At 56.3% G+C, this 17,101-nt stretch overlaps 10 protein-coding genes across 10 annotated transcripts; 6 read left to right on the top strand and 4 right to left on the bottom strand.

Annotated features, from left to right (window-relative positions):
• Window positions 1–148: 148 nt before the first annotated feature.
• C8Q71DRAFT_859082 (uncharacterized protein) lies at window positions 149–1,395 on the bottom strand (the record flags this gene model as incomplete). The annotated part of the gene is made up of 5 exons (XM_047927588.1): window positions 149–487; window positions 544–629; window positions 684–1,080; window positions 1,143–1,212; window positions 1,274–1,395. The coding sequence occupies 5 exons, from the start codon at window positions 1,393–1,395 to the stop codon at window positions 149–151; spliced, it is 1,014 nt and encodes a 337-aa protein (XP_047777892.1).
• Window positions 1,396–1,696: 301 nt separating this feature from the next.
• Window positions 1,697–4,614, bottom strand: C8Q71DRAFT_120782 (serine/threonine protein phosphatase 2B). Its single transcript, XM_047916391.1, has 12 exons — window positions 4,580–4,614; window positions 4,280–4,515; window positions 4,011–4,215; window positions 3,923–3,948; window positions 3,771–3,869; window positions 3,602–3,713; window positions 3,409–3,554; window positions 3,214–3,353; window positions 2,864–3,162; window positions 2,616–2,811; window positions 2,449–2,568; window positions 1,697–2,399 (listed from the first exon to the last, which is right to left on the bottom strand). The coding sequence occupies exons 2-12, from the start codon at window positions 4,415–4,417 to the stop codon at window positions 1,943–1,945; spliced, it is 1,938 nt and encodes a 645-aa protein (XP_047777891.1). The 5' UTR covers window positions 4,418–4,515; window positions 4,580–4,614; the 3' UTR covers window positions 1,697–1,942.
• Window positions 4,615–4,664: 50 nt separating this feature from the next.
• C8Q71DRAFT_765975 (UNC-50-like protein) lies at window positions 4,665–6,249 on the bottom strand. Its single transcript, XM_047924165.1, has 8 exons — window positions 6,018–6,249; window positions 5,910–5,965; window positions 5,833–5,858; window positions 5,710–5,775; window positions 5,532–5,652; window positions 5,269–5,478; window positions 5,173–5,213; window positions 4,665–5,117 (listed from the first exon to the last, which is right to left on the bottom strand). Exons 1-8 carry the CDS (start codon window positions 6,150–6,152, stop codon window positions 4,990–4,992), a joined length of 783 nt encoding a protein of 260 aa, XP_047777890.1. The 5' UTR covers window positions 6,153–6,249; the 3' UTR covers window positions 4,665–4,989.
• A 196-nt stretch (window positions 6,250–6,445) lies between these two features.
• Window positions 6,446–7,009, top strand: C8Q71DRAFT_682660 (uncharacterized protein; the record flags this gene model as incomplete). The annotated part of the gene is made up of 1 exon (XM_047919771.1): window positions 6,446–7,009. A coding segment is annotated over one exon (564 nt), but the record flags the coding sequence as incomplete, so codon positions are not given.
• Window positions 7,010–7,056: 47 nt separating this feature from the next.
• C8Q71DRAFT_120726 (uncharacterized protein) lies at window positions 7,057–9,050 on the top strand. The gene is made up of 2 exons (XM_047916390.1): window positions 7,057–8,112; window positions 8,187–9,050. Exons 1-2 carry the CDS (start codon window positions 7,335–7,337, stop codon window positions 8,960–8,962), a joined length of 1,554 nt encoding a protein of 517 aa, XP_047777888.1. The 5' UTR covers window positions 7,057–7,334; the 3' UTR covers window positions 8,963–9,050.
• C8Q71DRAFT_120542 (uncharacterized protein) lies at window positions 9,051–10,962 on the top strand. The gene is made up of 4 exons (XM_047916389.1): window positions 9,051–9,075; window positions 9,129–9,233; window positions 9,285–10,552; window positions 10,626–10,962. The coding sequence occupies exons 2-3, from the start codon at window positions 9,192–9,194 to the stop codon at window positions 10,545–10,547; spliced, it is 1,305 nt and encodes a 434-aa protein (XP_047777887.1). The 5' UTR covers window positions 9,051–9,075; window positions 9,129–9,191; the 3' UTR covers window positions 10,548–10,552; window positions 10,626–10,962.
• A 423-nt stretch (window positions 10,963–11,385) lies between these two features.
• On the top strand, window positions 11,386–12,895 carry C8Q71DRAFT_859078 (uncharacterized protein; the record flags this gene model as incomplete). The annotated part of the gene is made up of 6 exons (XM_047927587.1): window positions 11,386–11,513; window positions 11,566–11,952; window positions 12,004–12,079; window positions 12,136–12,526; window positions 12,589–12,674; window positions 12,728–12,895. 6 exons carry the CDS (start codon window positions 11,386–11,388, stop codon window positions 12,893–12,895), a joined length of 1,236 nt encoding a protein of 411 aa, XP_047777886.1.
• Window positions 12,896–13,858: 963 nt separating this feature from the next.
• Window positions 13,859–14,280, top strand: C8Q71DRAFT_859077 (uncharacterized protein; the record flags this gene model as incomplete). Its single annotated transcript, XM_047927586.1, has 2 exons — window positions 13,859–14,184; window positions 14,235–14,280. 2 exons carry the CDS (start codon window positions 13,859–13,861, stop codon window positions 14,278–14,280), a joined length of 372 nt encoding a protein of 123 aa, XP_047777885.1.
• Window positions 14,281–14,367: 87 nt separating this feature from the next.
• Window positions 14,368–15,116, top strand: C8Q71DRAFT_120399 (uncharacterized protein). Its single transcript, XM_047916388.1, has 2 exons — window positions 14,368–15,017; window positions 15,070–15,116. The coding sequence occupies exon 1, from the start codon at window positions 14,517–14,519 to the stop codon at window positions 14,970–14,972; it is 456 nt and encodes a 151-aa protein (XP_047777884.1). The 5' UTR covers window positions 14,368–14,516; the 3' UTR covers window positions 14,973–15,017; window positions 15,070–15,116.
• An 855-nt stretch (window positions 15,117–15,971) lies between these two features.
• Window positions 15,972–17,083, bottom strand: C8Q71DRAFT_710329 (uncharacterized protein; the record flags this gene model as incomplete). Its single annotated transcript, XM_047920732.1, has 2 exons — window positions 15,972–16,716; window positions 16,773–17,083. 2 exons carry the CDS (start codon window positions 17,081–17,083, stop codon window positions 15,972–15,974), a joined length of 1,056 nt encoding a protein of 351 aa, XP_047777883.1.
• Between the last annotated feature and the right edge of the window lie 18 nt (window positions 17,084–17,101).

The raw sequence follows: 17,101 nt of genomic DNA, 5'->3' as shown, positions 1-17,101 counted from the left end.
TCCATGGCCGTCGACTCATCCGAGCTGCCGGTCTGAAAGCTACGCTGGTATACCTCAGGCGCGCCGTCGTGCGGCCACCTTACGATGCCAGGGCAAAACACTACTGTACTGTATCTCCAAACAAACAGAACACAAAGGGACACGTATCCTAATATCCTCCAGCTGGCTTATACGCTATGATCAAACGCCACAGCTCGCGCCTGTTCTTCCGCTTCTCCTTCTTCTGTGCTTTGCGAGCCGCTTTCTCTGCCTTCCGTTCTTCCCTCCGCTCCTCCTTTCTCTCTCGCCGGGCAGCGCGGCGTTCCCGTCGACCGCCCGAAACACCCTGAGGAACGTCTTCGTCCGAGCTGCTCGACGAGGAGTGGTCGTCGCGCGCGAGCGCAGCGGAGTACTGTGCCATGTCCGGGGGCTGAGCGCCCTCAGGTCCGCTGTAGACCATGGAACCTTCGGCGAGCACCACTGAAATCTGTCTCGGGTGGAAGAAGTGCTGGGTTCGCATGTCAGTTATGAGTGGGCGGAAGAACTGCCATGACAAGGACTGACGGCATTCCATTGCTCGATGAGCTGGCCGATCGCCTCGCTCTTCTTGGCCCTCATCCGCTTCTCGATACCCCTTGACACCAGGAAGCCTAGCCAAAGTGTATCAGAATCAAATTCGGTTGTAATGCTCTTGACTAACTCACCTGTCAAGCCTATGTTCATCGCCATAGGTGCCACGCCCGCCGCGACACGGTTGATCGGCGAGAGCGAGCTAGCGATCTTGATATCGTGCAGGAACCGCTGCCAGTCGTCGTCCGCCACGTCGTGCGTCGCGAACGGATGGGGCATCCTCGCCACCGGCGGGGCGAGCGGCGGGAAACCCTTGTCGAGCTGGGCATCGAGGCTTGTCAGAGCTGCGGGCTCAAATGGTCCGTAGGGGAAATCGGGACGCGGAGCTCGTAGAAACGGCGGAGGCGGGGGATCGAGGAGGGACGCGATGCTTTGTCCCGGTGCCATGTTCTTCAGCATACCCAGCATGCCTCCGGGGTTGCTCCCGCTTGAAACGCCAGATGGCCCAGGAGACCTGTTGTCTCCATTGATCTGGACAAGAGAGTTCACATTCAGCACGAGTCCGTATTCGCAGCCTCAAGCTGAGGACTGACCGCATAATTCGCGCTTGCATGTGCGCCCCCCTGCGTGTAGGAGCCGCTTTGAGGGCGTGGAAACGGACCGCTGTGCACCCACAAGGGGGATCAGCATACTGAGTTCTGTGAAGAAGAGTTGAAGCACGTACTTGATATAGGAGCGATTGACATCATCGTACGACGGAGGTGGCATTGATCGTACATCTTGAGAGCGATAGCCCTCTCTGGCCTTCTCGTAGTATGCGTACTCATCTTCGTTGTGATTAGGCATTGTACGGTCGTGGCCTCAAACGCGAAAGAGAACTGGTGGAGTGGTCGCCGCTCGTCGACAGGTCTTATACGTGATATTGAGACACACCGGGCGGCCGGCAGAGCCTATCTGCGGCTGTGCAGTCATCGACGCCCGACAGGGTCAGGACTCAGCCGCAGTCGAGCTTCTATGCATAGGTGGACCTGGCCCGTACAGGGACGTCAAAGGCGAGTAAGTACAAGTTAGGTCGCACTAGGGCATGTAGGAAGTGCTGTGCAAAGGAGATTCTTACACAGCTTTGTACGCAGTAGTACTTGAAATGAGACGGACCGAGCTCACGCTCGAGCCTGGCACCGCACCGGGCCCAGTCCCGCACGACACACGAGGCTATATGAGGACCTTGAAATCGTGAATGCAGCTGAGAACAAAGATTATACACGAAAGTGCACATTACACGGACAAATTCCAACAAATGCAAACGAGACCAGTCCAGTCACGATACAGACCATCCACAGCCCTATCCACAATGCGATGCAATGCAAAACATGCTACCGTCCACGTCCCATGCTCAACTGGGCGAGGGCGGCGCGCTGGTCCGCGGACTGCTCTGGCCTGCGATGGAATCCGCGAGCTTGATGAGCTCCGGGTCTGTGATGGGCACCTTCGAGTCGACGACCTCCTTGATGAGCGACATCGTGCTCTCGATGCTCCTCCGACGCGTACTCGGGCTCGTCATCGTCGTCCCGAGACTCGCCTGGCGCCCGTGACCGCGTCTGAACGGCGAAGGCGTGGCTATTGGTGACGCTGGCGACGCTGGCGTGCTGGGGCCAGACGTGCTGATCGGTGTGACAGAGCCGCTGGAGATCGCCTTCTCCAGCGCCTGTGCAACGCCAGCGGCGGGGGGCGGAGATGCTGGTGAGCCATCGGGCGACGATGGCCCCGAAGACAGGATCGCTCTGCCTTCTTCAGACTCAGCGTCGTAGAGGTCGGGCGGCAGACGCTCATTCTCAATGTCGGATTTACGGCTGCGAAAGTTGGTGAGAGAAGGATATGCAGGGATGCAGGCCCACATACGCATCCTCGAAGCCAGTGATGGCATCCTTAATGCCCTCCGCGCCCAATGCGAGCGTCCCGTATGGCAACTTGGCAGAGCCGGAAATGCTTTTGAGCTCCGACACTTTCTCGGACTCCTCCCTGCAAGAACATGAGTGTCACAGCACACGAGTAGGCGAATGACGCACCGAAGCAGAGCAAAAACACGCGACATCCGCCCGACAGCAAGGATCTTGTTTTTGATGACCTTCCGTCTCTCTGAGGACTCCTCGGAGAGTGCGCCACCAGGCGACACAAGCGGCCCCTCGACTTCCTCGTCGGAGCTTTCCTCCTCCAACTCTTCCTTGGTGCAGCAGTTGAGCATCGCCAACAGCATGTCGGTGACTAGGGCAACTCGTCAAACACACGGCTTTCGATAGATGACAAACAGACGCACTCTTCTCGCCGACGAAGGGCAAACTCCACGTGAACGCATCCATGAAGTTCGGCAACCAGTACGGGTGAGGGCTCGCGTTGAACTGTCGAATGTTGAGAACGTTGCTCTCATACTTGAGGATAGCGGCCTTGTTGTTGTAGACATCCAAGTAGTTAGGGGCGGAGAAGAGGGTCATGACGGAGGGGAAGCCCGTTGTTCTGGTCTTGCGGTACATACGGTATCCAGCATCTTGTGCCTCGTGCGCTCGGATGATGGAAAGAAGCTTGTTACGCTCCAAGAACTGACATGCTGCCTGATACCTGCAGTCGTCGTCGGTGATAATCATTGTTCAGCGAGAGAACGACACCTACGTGAAGAAGTAAGAGCACCCGCGGACATGGTTGTGCACGAAGCTCTCGTTCATCTTCTCTTGGCCGAAGTCCTCGACGGGGTCGGACCAGAGAATATCACACATCAGACCCTGCGTGGGAGGCTCTCGGAACCGATCGATCTATATATGAGTTGGCTCTCCTGTGGTCAAATTCAGACGCATGGAAGCCACGTACCGCACGGATGTCTTCCAGCGTCTGCAGTTCGGGCGAGAGGCCACCGTGAATACAGAAGAACTGCTTGTTCATGATAGCAGCAAGGGGCAGCGCGCAAAATGACTGCATGCATGTATCGTAGAGGCGCTCTGAGTACTTGCGCTTGCCTGCTGAGTAGTGAGCGCAGGCCACCTAGACAACAAACGTGACGTACACTCGAGCTTGAAGGTGAAGTAATCCGTCAAGTGACGACATTCGTGATTCCCGCGCAGGAGGAACAGGGTATCCGGGTACCAAATCTTCAAGGACCAGAGGTAGAGCACGCACTGAACGAGATGACAAAGTCAGCGGATGCGTTCACGTACGACACCGAGTGAACACACCTCAATGCTGAAGTATCCTCGGTCGACGTAGTCGCCAAGGAAGAGGTACCGCGTGGTTGCTGGATTGCCCCCGAGCTCAAACAGTTTCATGAGATCGTACTGAACAGAGTCAGCATCGGCTACACGGTAGATCCGAGGATGTAGGAGCTCACATATTGGCCGTGTATGTCGCCACACACTACGATCGCACAGAATGGTTTCAGTCGTCGCGCCCGCCACCCTATGAGCTATGCAACGTACCAGTGACCGGCGCGTCGACGTAGAGCAAATTCGGCTCCGCTCTCAGCAGCTCAGTCGCCTTCTCCAGGATGTACGTGGCCTGCTCTTCTGATACTCGACCCTCTCGGTAGAAGTGGTTCTTGAGGAACGCGATGTCGGGCTTCGTGGGGTCTTCACCGGAGAAGAACTGCTCGTCCGTTGGGATGGCCATGGCGGGGGCTTGCACCTGAGCAGTTCATGATCAAGAACGTCCACGTACTCCGTAGCGACGACATGCACACGACGCATACCTCTTTCACGACGCGTTCCTGCGTGCTGATGGTGAAGCCATTGTCGAGCTGGTGCTGAGTGAAGTCGATTTCTGGTATGGGTGGCTTGTCCTGTATTTGAGTGATGGCCTTCTCGATCTGGCTACGTGTTCCGCTCATTGTGAATGATACCGAGCGGGAGACGGGGGAGGGAGACGGTCGTGGTAGGGGGTGAAGATCGCCTTCGCGGTTGCTAAAGGCCGAATCACAAACAACAACTACAAAACATTAGCGGAGCTTCAATGGTTGATTTATGCGATAAGCCTGCGCTGTGAGGCTTACTGATCGCGCACTATGCAATGCGTTCCCGCTATTCCGAGTACACCGGGCTGTACCGCACTGCTTTCTACTGAACTGAGGACAGTCTTGACACTGCACGTTGCAAATCCTGAAGACGCCAGTTCCAACTAACCAGGACCGGGAGGCCGTCGTCTCATCCACACAGGACTGCATTGCCGGATCTATGTATGCCACAGGTCCATGATTGACGCACCCACTGACCATCTGCCAATATACAAATGCTTGCTTGTATGTGGAAAATGCCGCGGCTCAGCACACGATGCCCTGAATATGTAGTCGAGGCGTCTTCGTAGAGTGCGAGAGGCCCTACAGACCCCTACGAGACGCCATATTCCTAGCCGGCTTGGTACTCTCGTAAGTTAGCAGGCACAGTAGAACATGGCCATGTCCGATTATGAACCGAAGTACATAGGTAAAACATGCTTAGCGATGTTGAAGCCCAATAACGATATGATGTATCCCGTGAACAACGGGAGCAACGGTGCGAGGAGAACCTCCGTACGGACGAGAAATGGTAGGGCTGATAAATATATACCATTAGTGAACACTGCGGCCGACACGCACGAACCTCTTACCGTTCAGCCCAAGATACACACCGTACGTGTACTGCGCGAAACTATACGACACGAGTGAGTGCCGTGTTCCCATGTCTAGACGGACGGATGACTCACGCAGCGAGGTACAGCGTGTTGGATACGAACAGGCATATCCAGTTGCCCCTCAGCACAATCGGTACCAGGAATAATTGTGCGAGGTATAATGTGAGGTAGAGAGGGAAGAAGGCGTTCGTATGCACATCGAAGGCATACGCCCACTCAACCGCTGAGTCCGATGGCGCTGAATGCGATGGCGGGCTGAGCAGCACTCTGTTCGAGAAGAACCTTCAAACGCCATGAACTCGTCACTTCGAGACCTGCTGCACTGCACAACGTACCACAGTAATGTTGCCATGATAGCACCAACCAAGAGATAATCTCGGAAGATCATGAGAAATGCAAGCTCGATCGCCTGGAACGGTGAGTACGAGTACACCACGGACCAAGCAATCGCAGATACTATAAAGCGCATGTCAGCGCCGCCTGTCTAGATGTAATCGAATTGAAAACACAGACCTGCCAAACATCCGGAAATGAGGATGAGTATCGCAGGGTCGTCTCTTGCCCACGTATTCTTCGTCTCTTGAGGATGGCTTCACTTTAATACTACGCCCGCCATAAACCGTTCCTGACACTCACGTTTGTGGAAGTATACGTTGCGATATCTAGCAACTGCTGTGAATAACGCTTCACACCAACGGCTGAGGAGTACTCACACTCTCTTGGGTGCTAGACATAGGTATGTGAGCTGCCATGCCGCCAACTCGAAGTCCTACTTCCCGATGTGATTACAGTCTCGACTTTCCAGCCAAGTTGTGACATACCATTTGCTGGAAGCGCGTGAGCCGTCTGAACATCACAGGAACACGGTTCGAGAGAGACCCAGCGGATCGCATGGGTCCTGGACTTGCACTTCCGTTGTGGGGAAATGTGGGCGAACTTAGAGGAAGGACAGACATTGTTGTAAAGAATAAGCAGGGTCGCAACGCAAAGCCCAGTGTTCAGCAGCCCAACACCTAATCAGCCTCGTCGCCGTCGGTCGTGCTTTCGTCGTCGTGTCGAGCGTGCGCGCCCGCGAGTCCGACGCATTCGCGCAGTGCGGGCACATGATCGTGCGGAAGATCATCATCGGAGTCTCGGCGGCTGCCGAATACGTACTCGACCTCCATCCTCAGCTTGCCTCGACACCTTTCTCTCATAACCGTCCGTCGAGCTCGACGACCTCCTCCTCTCTCTCGATACTACAGTCAACATGGAGGACGACGCGGAAGTGCTTGACTGGGGGCACGAGGACGACGAACAGACCGCCCAGCGCGGTCCAGAGGACGCAGAAGACGCAGTTTCGCTCGGTGGCGACGAAGACGACACGCAGGATTACTATGCGTACCAGGCCTCGGAGCAGGAGGACACAAAGGCTGCCTCTCAGACTTCAAACCCTCAGTCTAGGCGGGAGTCGTATGGGTCGAAGCAGTCGATGGCGCCCCAGCGCGAGCCGGACTCGCCCCAGCTGCGACGTTCTCAGTCTGTGGGCAAGCTCACTCATGCGCTTCCTCCAAAGCCTGTCCTGTCTGTGGCACCAGTGCATCCCTCTCCTGCTCAGGCAAGCACTTTGGCAAGCTCCATGATTCAGCGCGAGCCGCGAGCGAATGGGCACGGGAAGCCTACCTCAGGCAGCAATCAGGACGCGCTACCTCCAGATTGGGAACTCCGACAAGCTAGAAGTGGTGGAGGCGAGCAGTATTTTTACAACACCAAGACGCACGAGTCCACCTGGACTCGACCGGTGAGCGACAAGTCGTCACCGGTAAAGGACAGAGGAAGGGACGTGTCGCGCGGCAGGGAAGGTAGATCACCTTCCCGACGCGCCAATTCGTCGGAGAGGCGGACGAAAGGCAAGGATGCCAAGCGGGCGACGGACGATCTCTCATACGAGGATCGACATTACCGTCCTGGGGCGGCACCTAGTGCTGCTGCTGGCACTGAGATGAGTCACCCGCGGTCGCTCTCCCCACCTGTCCGTCGGGACCACCCAAGCGAGGATCGCTCTGGTCGTTCGCGCAGAGAGCCAACACCGCCGAGGGTGCCTGAGAGCGACTATACGGAGGGGCGGCACGGCAACCTATCCTCTCGCATCACAATGGATGTGGACCCTCCGCCTCGCCAAAGTCGCACCCGTGGCCGACAGGATCGCCTCGACATGGACGTCTCTCCCCGAAACAGGTCGTTGGATCGAGAACAAACGAATCGTCGTGGTCCCAATGACTGGTCGGCACCTAGTACGTTATTCGCATCATCCCCTCTATCGCGTCCCCGGCGTGCGATCTCCTCCCGAGGTGGAGGACATGGTCGATTCGGCTGTCTCGAGAAGCCTAGGGAGTCGAGTGCCGTTGTCCCCTTCTGCCATTATCCGACCTCTTCTCGTACGCGGCCCAAGGACGTTCACCCTGGAATCACCCTTTTCCGCTTTCTCCTTTGTCTGCGTCTCCGTTCGTCGCCCTCCTTACCTTGTCCGTTTTCATCTTGCAGGGACTAGATCACCGCCGCCACACCTCCGCGCGCCCTCCCCACCGGGTGCTCGTCGATTCTCTCGTGGCTCATCGCCCGGAAGCTCTCCAGCATCGCTTCCCCCGCCATTGGCTCCGAGACAGAGACCTTGGCCCGAAAGGCCTACGAATCCTCCGAGGTCATTGTCACCACGTGGTCACGGTGACTACTCACCCATTGACTCTGTGCCCCAACGTCGAGGACGGGAAGCTGACAGTATAGATACTGGCTATGGATTCGACACCAAGCGAAGGCGAGTCGATGATCGTGATGATGACCTCCCTTCCCGTCGAAGCAGCGCTGTCGATGTGCCGCCTGTACGTGGATTACCAGCACGTCCGCAAACGTCCTTCCCCTCGCCGACACCAGATGATCGTGAGTGCGGTTGCTTTTCGCCATGTAACTGTCGCCCCTGACTATGTGTATGCGTGTATGCGTAACTATTGTAGGCCCTCGCAAGCGTGCACCTCTGCCACCGCAAAGTGCTCGTTTCCGGGAGGTGCGCCACGCTCCAGTGCAGGAGCCGTTGCCGCTGCCAGCCCCTGCCGCTGAAGGCGGCCGGCGCGGCTACCCCGACTTGCCCCCTCGAGCACCACGGGAGGACGATGCACCTATGAGATATGCTAACGTGCCTACTGACGCGCCTCCCCTCCGTCGCCAGGGACCTCCTGCCATCACCGAGCCCGAGTTCGATGGGCGTGGTCGCCCGCCGCCTACTAGACCTGCTATGACAAGTAGACCTGGTAGTCGCTTTGACGATTTGCCTGGACAGGGACCTCGAGAATTCATCTCTGAACCAATGGACATCGATGGGCCGCCTAGCTTGCCACCTCCGCGTGGCTTCGAAGGCTCTTCCAGGCCAAGCTCGTCTATGTATGCAGACCGCATGGGTGATGCACCTGGAGATGCGCCAAGGGGCCCAAGAGCTATGGCAGGTGGACGAGAGCCCGTAGTCAACGTTCCTTCGCAGCGCTTCCCGCCTCTGGAGACGCAAGGCCCGCCGCCGCCACACACGAGCTCTTGGAACATCGGTAGCCCGTCAACTGTCCGCGGGGGACTCAGGACCATGCCGCGCCCCGTACCCGAGGTTGTCCATGCTTTGATCCTCATGCTGCAGCTCTCGTTCTCATATCTCCTTCCTCGCTGTTTCAGAACCCTCCGAAGCAGCCGTCATTCGGTCCCCCGCCTCCCAGGTCGGTGTCAGGAACGAACCTCGTACCTATAGGCAACAGGAAGATACCGCCTGCACGCGAGCCGGACGTTGTCCCCTCCCCTCAAGACAGACTGCCTCCCCCTAATCATTTTGCGACACCGCGTGTAGCTCCTGGCAGGGAGAGGGTCAGTGGCTTTTGAGTATGAAACGTAGTAGCTAATCCTCACGAGTGCAACAGGATTATCCTGAGCCGCCTTTTGGTAGCCCAGACAGACTGCCGGAACCTATTGAAGACGGACGTATGCGCCGCTCATCAGTCTCAAGTGCTGGTCGCGCTGAGCCTGTGAGTCACTAGCTGCCTCGATCCTCACTCTTATTGATGGTTTTGCTCCAGGTCGCTGATAGACTACCTCCTCGGCCTGTTGAGGATCGCCCGCCTTTCTCTTCGAGGCCGCGAGGAGATTCATATTCCGAACACAAGGACCGTGGCCCTCGAGCGGTATGTCTTCCCGCAGCCGTTTTTGGGGAACTTCGTGGTCTCATACCCCCTCAGAGTCGCTTCGGTCCAGAACGTGCCCCACCGTCATCTGCTCCTGCGCCTCCGAATGAACCTCGCATCTGGATGACCAGAGAAGAGTCAGAACATTTCGAGATGCGACACAAAGACGTCAAGAAAGCGGAGTTGACCCACAAGCTTCCGGAACGTCCGGCTAGGACTGAGCCTGATTCGTGGCGACCGACTGACGGAGCAAACTCGTCGACGAGGTTCAATGGACACAACAATGCACGAGGAGACCGAGACGCTGTCAACGATCTCCCTCGACCTGCCGCTGGAGAAGGTTCAGCTGGACAAAGACGTCAATCTGACTCCCGGCCGGCTGACCTTCCGGGCGGTCGTAAAAGTCCTGTTGAGGTTCGGCCCCGAGGTCGGCGACCCAGTCTTGAAGGTCGACTCGGTCCATCATACAATGACCGCCACACTACTCTGGCACCACCTCCCGCGTCGCTTCCTCCTAGGCCTATTGACCGAGAGGTCCATCCCGAGCTAGCCCCGCGCTCCGACTATCGCAGTGCGAGAGACGATGCAAACGTCCGCGAAGACGAGGCGTCCACCTGGGACCGCTCTAGCATTGAGCCTCCACGTGACGTGTCCCCTACCAACAGCGCGACCTGGATACATCCTGATCGCGCTCGTCTACTGCAAACCGCGCCCCTGTCTTCACAGTCAACAGGGGAATCGACGAAGACATCCAAGCCTGTGCGCATCCGTCGTCCGCCCCCGATGGCGAAGCCGCCGCCCGAAGCGATGCTGGCGATGGCTGACAGGCTGCCTCTAGATGAAGCAGCCGATCGCATGTCGGATGTCCGTGTCGACGACAACGCACGACCAGACCTGCTAAGGCGCACAGGGTCATCTCTCCTCGACAGGCTGTCACTCAACGATGCACCTCATGCACCAGAGGCGTCGTCTCCTTCCCTTCGCGACAGAGTGGACCCGTACTCGAAGGGACCTGGCGCGCACGGCGGAGATAGCCTCGGTGAATATGCGATGGACGCCGACATGGATGGCGGTTCAGGAGAGGCGTCGCGATCAAAGGGTGGGAGGAAACGTTCTTCAAGGGCGAAGCGCGGAAGGAGGAGTGGGTACCCGGCATGAGACCGGTTCGTATCATGATGATTGTCAAAAGACTGTTGGTGAAAACGTTTTAGTGTTTTCTGTCATTGAACGATATAGGTTCGCATTCGTCTTCGCACTGTCAAATGGTTTTTCACTTCTTCGCAATACAATTGTCCCCTCCAAGCCGTCGACGTCTGTTGCAAGGCAGCTCGAACCTCGGTGTTTGCAGCCCGCCTTTCGAGGGTACATGCTATTTGACGGGAAGACACGGTTGCTACGAAATGTCCTCAGCGGCGGATGGGGTTGTTCGATATGCCTTCGTTCATCTCGCGGAGCACTAAACGAACTATCCAGTAAGTAACTCGCATTCACTCTTGGCTAGACCTGTATGGAATGTCCTGAGCAGTGTGGAACTAGTGAGGAACGCGATGCTCTAGGATGTAGCGGTGGAACATGAATGCATGATGATTGGCACACCTGTATGGCACGTCTACATCGCGGGGTTCCTAACCGTTGATTTACGCGTCAAAGGTCGGCTTTCTTTCGGGCATCGTAGTTGATCGACCGCGCTTTCACAGCAACTGTCAGTGGTTGATGAATTGGTCTCACCAGCTGCTACGCGAGTGCAATTATGCAGTGCAAGTCGCGCTGGCGGTGTCAAAGGCGAAACTAGTCTTGCTGCCGCGGCAGTACCGCCGGAACCTTGTAACGACGCCGCCTGTCGCCGTCCATTCGGCAATGACTGGAATGAAATGCTAGATTGCTGCCGCGCAGTCGCGTACAGTTGGTTATATACATGAGCTGCCTCTTCCGAATCGCATCGCATCCTCCCTCTGTGACCTCTCAGTTTTACCAAGTGTCGCACCTCACATACACCATGCTACCTGACTCGCCAGAATACGCATCCTCGGAAAAACGTGCGAAGAATCCTCACATCGGTGCTCCTCATGGAGAATACCCGCCCCCGCCACCAGCATATATGGAGGTCGACAATCGTCCCGCGAGGTATGGTGTAGTGACTGTGGCTCATTCCCGGATAACTCTGACTGTCTGATAGGGGTCCTCTTGCGGACGCGTCCTTTCCTCGCCAGGAGAGCCGATCTCGTTCACCTTACATGCCCCCTCCCGGCCCCCCTGATGACCGAGAGTTTAAGTCTGCAGCATATGGCCCTGGGCCGAGCGCAGACGGACCTTGGGCCAAGGATGCTTCAATGCCTTACGAAGGTCGTGGGTCCTACGATGCGCCTCGCGGAATGCACCAGTCCTACGCTGGGTATCCAGCTGCTGGGCCACCACCCAGCCAACCTTATTCTGGGTATGCAAGCCCTTACGCGGCACCCAGTCAGCCGCATGGCCCCTACGCTTCCCAGCCTGGCATGAGCTACGCATCTGGCGGCTATGCAGCGTCTTCTGGCTACAGTAGCAATGAGCAGGTATACGCAGGGTATGTACTCACTCCTTACTCATCGGCCGTGGGTTCTGAGCACTTCAACAGTGCTAGCCGCTTCGCTTCTCCCAGCATGGGACGTATGTCTCCTGGAATGGCGCCATGGGGTATCAGGGGCGCTCTGGTGGGCTCTGTTTATTTTGTGTAGCGGATGCGTGAGGCTGATGACTAAACGTATAGTTTTCTCGCGCGGACATGCAATCATCCTACGCACCGATGAGAGGCCCGAGAGGCGGTGGAGGCCTGTTCAGCGGGGCCCTGATGAACCTCAGTCAATCCCCAGCGCAAGGCGTACGCTCGCTTCTCGACCCGCCGCCGCCGTCCTTCCGTCGATCTGCGCGCCCGGATCTGCCGTATGAGCCGTTCGAACCTGCGTCGATTACCAGCCTGGACAGGGACCTTGACGGAGGCTTTCCTATGGCCGCACCACCATCGCGAGCCGTGCCACACCCCTTTGCTACGCATGACATATTCGAGGATGATTGGTGTCGGTTCGTGCAGGATGTACGAGCAGCGGCGGCAATCTCGTCCGAGATGGCTGCGCCAACGGGTAGGAGAATCGGGTTAGTGGGTGCGTCGCCATTTTCATCTACAACTACATTAGTTCGTGAATTCATCCATGTCGTGATTCAGGAACGCTGGTATCGCTGGGGGTAGAGCAAGCGACGAAGAGCAAGAGCAGCGATGCAGTAAGCCAATTGATCGATCAGTGGAACATGGTGAGTACGATTATGTCCCTTGCGCTGCCGTTTCCTCTTAACACTTCCTGTAGCATTTCTTCCATCCTAGGCAAATGACAGTGGTCCTCGCGAAAGGCTCGAAGGCCTATAACGGGTCGGGCAGTGCAAGTCCCCCAGATATCATGTCCGTGGATGAAGATAAGCATGCCAATGGGAAGTGGCGGCTGGTCATTGCCTACCGGCCTGAGAGCGGATACTAGAGTCTCTGTGCGTACATGTTGCCTGTGTAGCTGCGCAACTAGACGTTGCGCGTACATATTGTTAGATCCTACTTATCACGATATTGGTTTGCATACAAGTACGTGTGACGAGGCACGTGAACGTGACTGAACGCGCTGTTGTACTCCGGGCTCCCGGGCCAGCCTGGGTAAGGAGGGATTTCGGAGGCCTTTGCGCCTACTCGGGCACTCCCCTTGAGTGCAGCGGCCGTCCAGAACGTCTCCGGCGCGCCGCGCCTGCTGACAGAGGAGGAGGAGGTGGGTCCATTTAGCCGCAGTGTACGCGGACGGTCCCTATCCCGCTCGTCGGCGCAGTGCCGTCGGTCGCGTACGGCGGGCCCAACGCACAGAGCAATTCTCGCCAGTGGCCCCCCCAAGGCACGTTTGTCGATCCTCAGCATCCCGTCTATACAGGAAGCTCACTGCCGTGCACAGATACAGGTGACTACAGCCTTATAATCAACTACCATAGCACTCGGCCCCTCTGCTTCTCGCGGCGTACGCGATTTCGCTTCCGGCCAGTCATGATACAAGCTAACGCGGCGATGTAGACTTAGTCTAGCAAGATTGCACATCGCTGCTGCGTACCGCTGTCGCTCGCTCACCCACCGCTACCCCTTTGATTCTGATTATCTTTGATGCGGTGTATTTTTGTGTCATGTATAGCAGGCTACCCTCGTCACACCCATAACATATCTCCTTTGGGGAAGCGGCGCTCGCGTGGGCGCTCTTCGTCTTGCCGCACTGGCAGCACCCGAACGAGTGACGAAGCAGAGGCTGTGTCGACGCGGCCACTTACACAGAGGCAACCTTGAATCTCAGTCCTGACTCTCTCCTCACGCACGGTCGCAGCCTGACGTGAAGTCTGAAATGTATGCTACCCTCATGCTTTACTGTCTTCGAGTCTTGGAGGATTGACCGACTGATGAAGTACTTGGTTAGACCATGTCTGAAGATCCCGAGCTACCAGGCCAGACGCAACCTCGCCTTGCGGGAAGCAACGGCGATACGATGGACCAATCCGAATGCACGGCATTCGACCGAGACGAACAATTTTGGTACGATGACGGAAGCATCACACTCGTGGCGGAAAGAGTCGGCTTTCGTGTGTATCGAGGTCTGCTCGCAGACCGATCCGAGATATTTCGCGATCTCTTCTTCGTCCCGCAGCCACCGGATGCTCAGCTCTCCTTCGGCTGTCCAGTCATCCACCTGTCCGATACCGCTTACGCCTTGAGAGAGTTCCTGGATGCGCTGCTTCGTGGCAAAAAGTGTGCACCTCCTACTAGCCTTTCCATGTGAGGCTGAGTGACTGAAGCAGCGAGATTGCATTGTCAGATATGACCACGACTGCGACTAGAACTTAGATGGACTCGCATGCCGCATTCGCCTCGCTCACAAATACGGAGTAGAAGACCTTTTGGCGGAGTCCATATCTCACCTGCGTGCACTCTGGCCCACGACCTTCGATGAATGGAACGAGTTGCCGGAGCCGGAGGATCTGGGTAGTACCACAATAGAGGTTCATGCCATCACTGCCGTCAACTTGGCAAATCTCACCGCCACGCCTTCTGTTCTACCTTCGGCTCTCTACGCTTGCTGCATGCTTCGCGAGGCTATCCTCCTCGAAGGCGCAGTCCACCCGGACGGAACAGTCGACACTCTGAGTAGGGCCGACCTCCTCCGGTGCATGAAAGGAAAAGTCAAGTTGGCATTCAAGCATGCAAATGAAATTCAGTCGATGTTTCACCATCCCGCGAGCCCGGCATGCACCGCTGCGTCCTGCAAACAAGCCCTTTCCATTACGCACACCCAGGCTGTCAACTGTATACACGCTGCCAGCGATGGAGACCACTATTACGGCTCTTATTACAGCTCCCTCCTTTCGACATGGTCTTTCCTACTTGACAAATGGGATGCCTCCCTGAACCCGCCGGGTGCAGTCGTGCAAGCGATCAGACCATGCCAGGCTTGTATGGCAATCCTGAGAGATATCGGAGAGAGAAGAAACGATACGCGAACGCACTTGGCAAGCGTTGCCGTCGTACATGGGCGTTGAGGTAGCAGGCTGGGGGGTCCCAAAAGCTGACGAGTGACATCTCCAGTAAGTCCATGATCATCAACCACAGTGACAACGTGTTCACCGCTGTTGACAGGTGTTTCGACCTAGCATGATTGAGTCTTAGGACACTGGCTCTCGATACTCTATGGGCATTCGGCCGATTATTTGAACGTGCACGATTTTTGGCCTAGACTGTGTCTCGGTCCGCCTGAAATGTGGTTCAAAAACGATGGATGGCAGGTACGTCACTATGCAAGAGCTGTATAGACCGGGTCATCGCGACGCAACTTCAAGTTGTCATTCAATGGCTCGAACATGACGATCGTCTAGCTGGTCGCCTCGGTGTAGCAGTTGCATACGTGGCGTTCTTCCTCGCTCTGGAGCAGCGCCTTTGCGTACACGTTCTTCTAATGGGTCGAGATGCCTATGCCTTCGCTGGTGAACATCAACTGCGAGATGCATTCGTCGTTCAAGTTCAGCACGCTGAATTCACACATCTCGTCACGACTGGAACAGATTATCTTGACCTGCCGAGTTCGTATGAGCCTCAATGGTTGAGATATTCCCTTTGAATGGGGCTCATACTTAGTCTGCAGAGCTTTCTGCGGCTGCAGTACGGGATATCCAGCTGGTTCCGACTGTGCCTCTACAGCACCACCATCGGACATGTCCACAGATTCGCGGCGTCGCCGGTAAGTATTTTGTTCGTGCGACTCACAATCCGTTGCCATGCTGATCATCCCAAGGTCATATATCCGTCATGCTGCGGCGGTCACACTGTGTGGATGTGCGACAACAGCATGAATGATTGGGGCAGGCATACCCGCCACATGCATGCAGTTATGAGATGCGCGGGTTATAACCGCGCTCAAGGCAAGGGGTAATCAATTCATCAATGAGTATGCCGTAGTTAATCTATCACCAGTAACTTTGTGAGCACATGTAGGATGGTCTTGTAACGGAGAAATGAAAGCGCACCAATCAATGTGTGGTGAGTTATGACTCGGACTCGGGCCAGTTCGGTATCGCCAAACCGAAGTACGTGGGCATCTCGTGCCAGACCGTGTCTCGCGCCTCGTCCTCTCTCTCCCCGCATCTATTAGAGCACTGATAACAGAATGTGAATCCGTCAAGACTTAACAAGGTCGAGCGCATAACGTCATCCGCAATTGTCTCAAGACAATTGGTGTCGATGGGTCCATCTGGGCTATGCATTGTACCGTCAAAGAACTTGTCGTGGGTGACAGAGGACCATACGGCTTTGCACATGGCGTTCTCCACGCAATCGGGGCTGATTCCTGAGAAGATGGTTCCAAACATCCATAGCTTTACTTGCACGAGTCGGGGCAGCACGGAAAGACATCGGAAGATGTCCTCCTCGGTCAGGTACTTGAGGTAAGGGAATTGACTCGAGCCCCTGTCTGCGAGAAAGCATTGAAGATTCTTCGACAGATTGCAGAAGGGTTCAGATGTGCAGCAGAGGTATAGCGCAGCAGGGAGAAGCGACGGGGTGTTTGTCAAGTGGGCCAACTGGACAACTTGGAAGGCGTCCTCCACTTTGTAGGTAAGGCGCGGATGCACCGACCGGGGCTTACAAGCAATGAAGTCCAGAAACCCCTCTACGTAGAGCTCCTTGATTGTGGAGAGCGTTTCATCGCAGAGGTAACTGATCTGATATTTGTGCGCCATGCGGACCAAGGCCGCGACGACGTCGAACTCGACCTGTCCGTGTTCAGGGAATCTAGAACCACGACCTGTGAGCCGTTGTAACTTGCAAGTACAAATAGTGCCGCCCACGTTCTTCCATTGTATAATGCCCACAGCATATGGCGCATGCCGTCGGCTGTGTCAGACACCCGGACCGCAGGACATCCATCTATGGTCTCTTCGTCGTCGGGAGGTGGGATCGTAAACATGTCACGAAACACCTCCGAGTGCAGCGAGAGCACGCTCCGATGGACGCGGAACGCCACATTTTGCGCGACGATGACTATGTTGCCGTCGTCGAGCCACACCTTCTCATCGTGTTTGAGTTCCATTTTCATGGCGGGTTCGTCTTCGGCTTCAGTACGCGCGCGTTTATGCGGAAGCGCAGGGTCGGCGGACATTCTGCATGAACCACAGAC

This window comes from Rhodofomes roseus, assembly GCF_022264815.1.
Source record: "Rhodofomes roseus strain CIRM-BRFM 1785 chromosome Unknown C8Q71scaffold_13, whole genome shotgun sequence".
In the NCBI taxonomy this organism is placed as follows: Eukaryota; Fungi; Basidiomycota; class Agaricomycetes; order Polyporales; family Fomitopsidaceae; genus Rhodofomes; species Rhodofomes roseus.
This window is presented reverse-complemented; position numbering and strand designations above follow the sequence as displayed.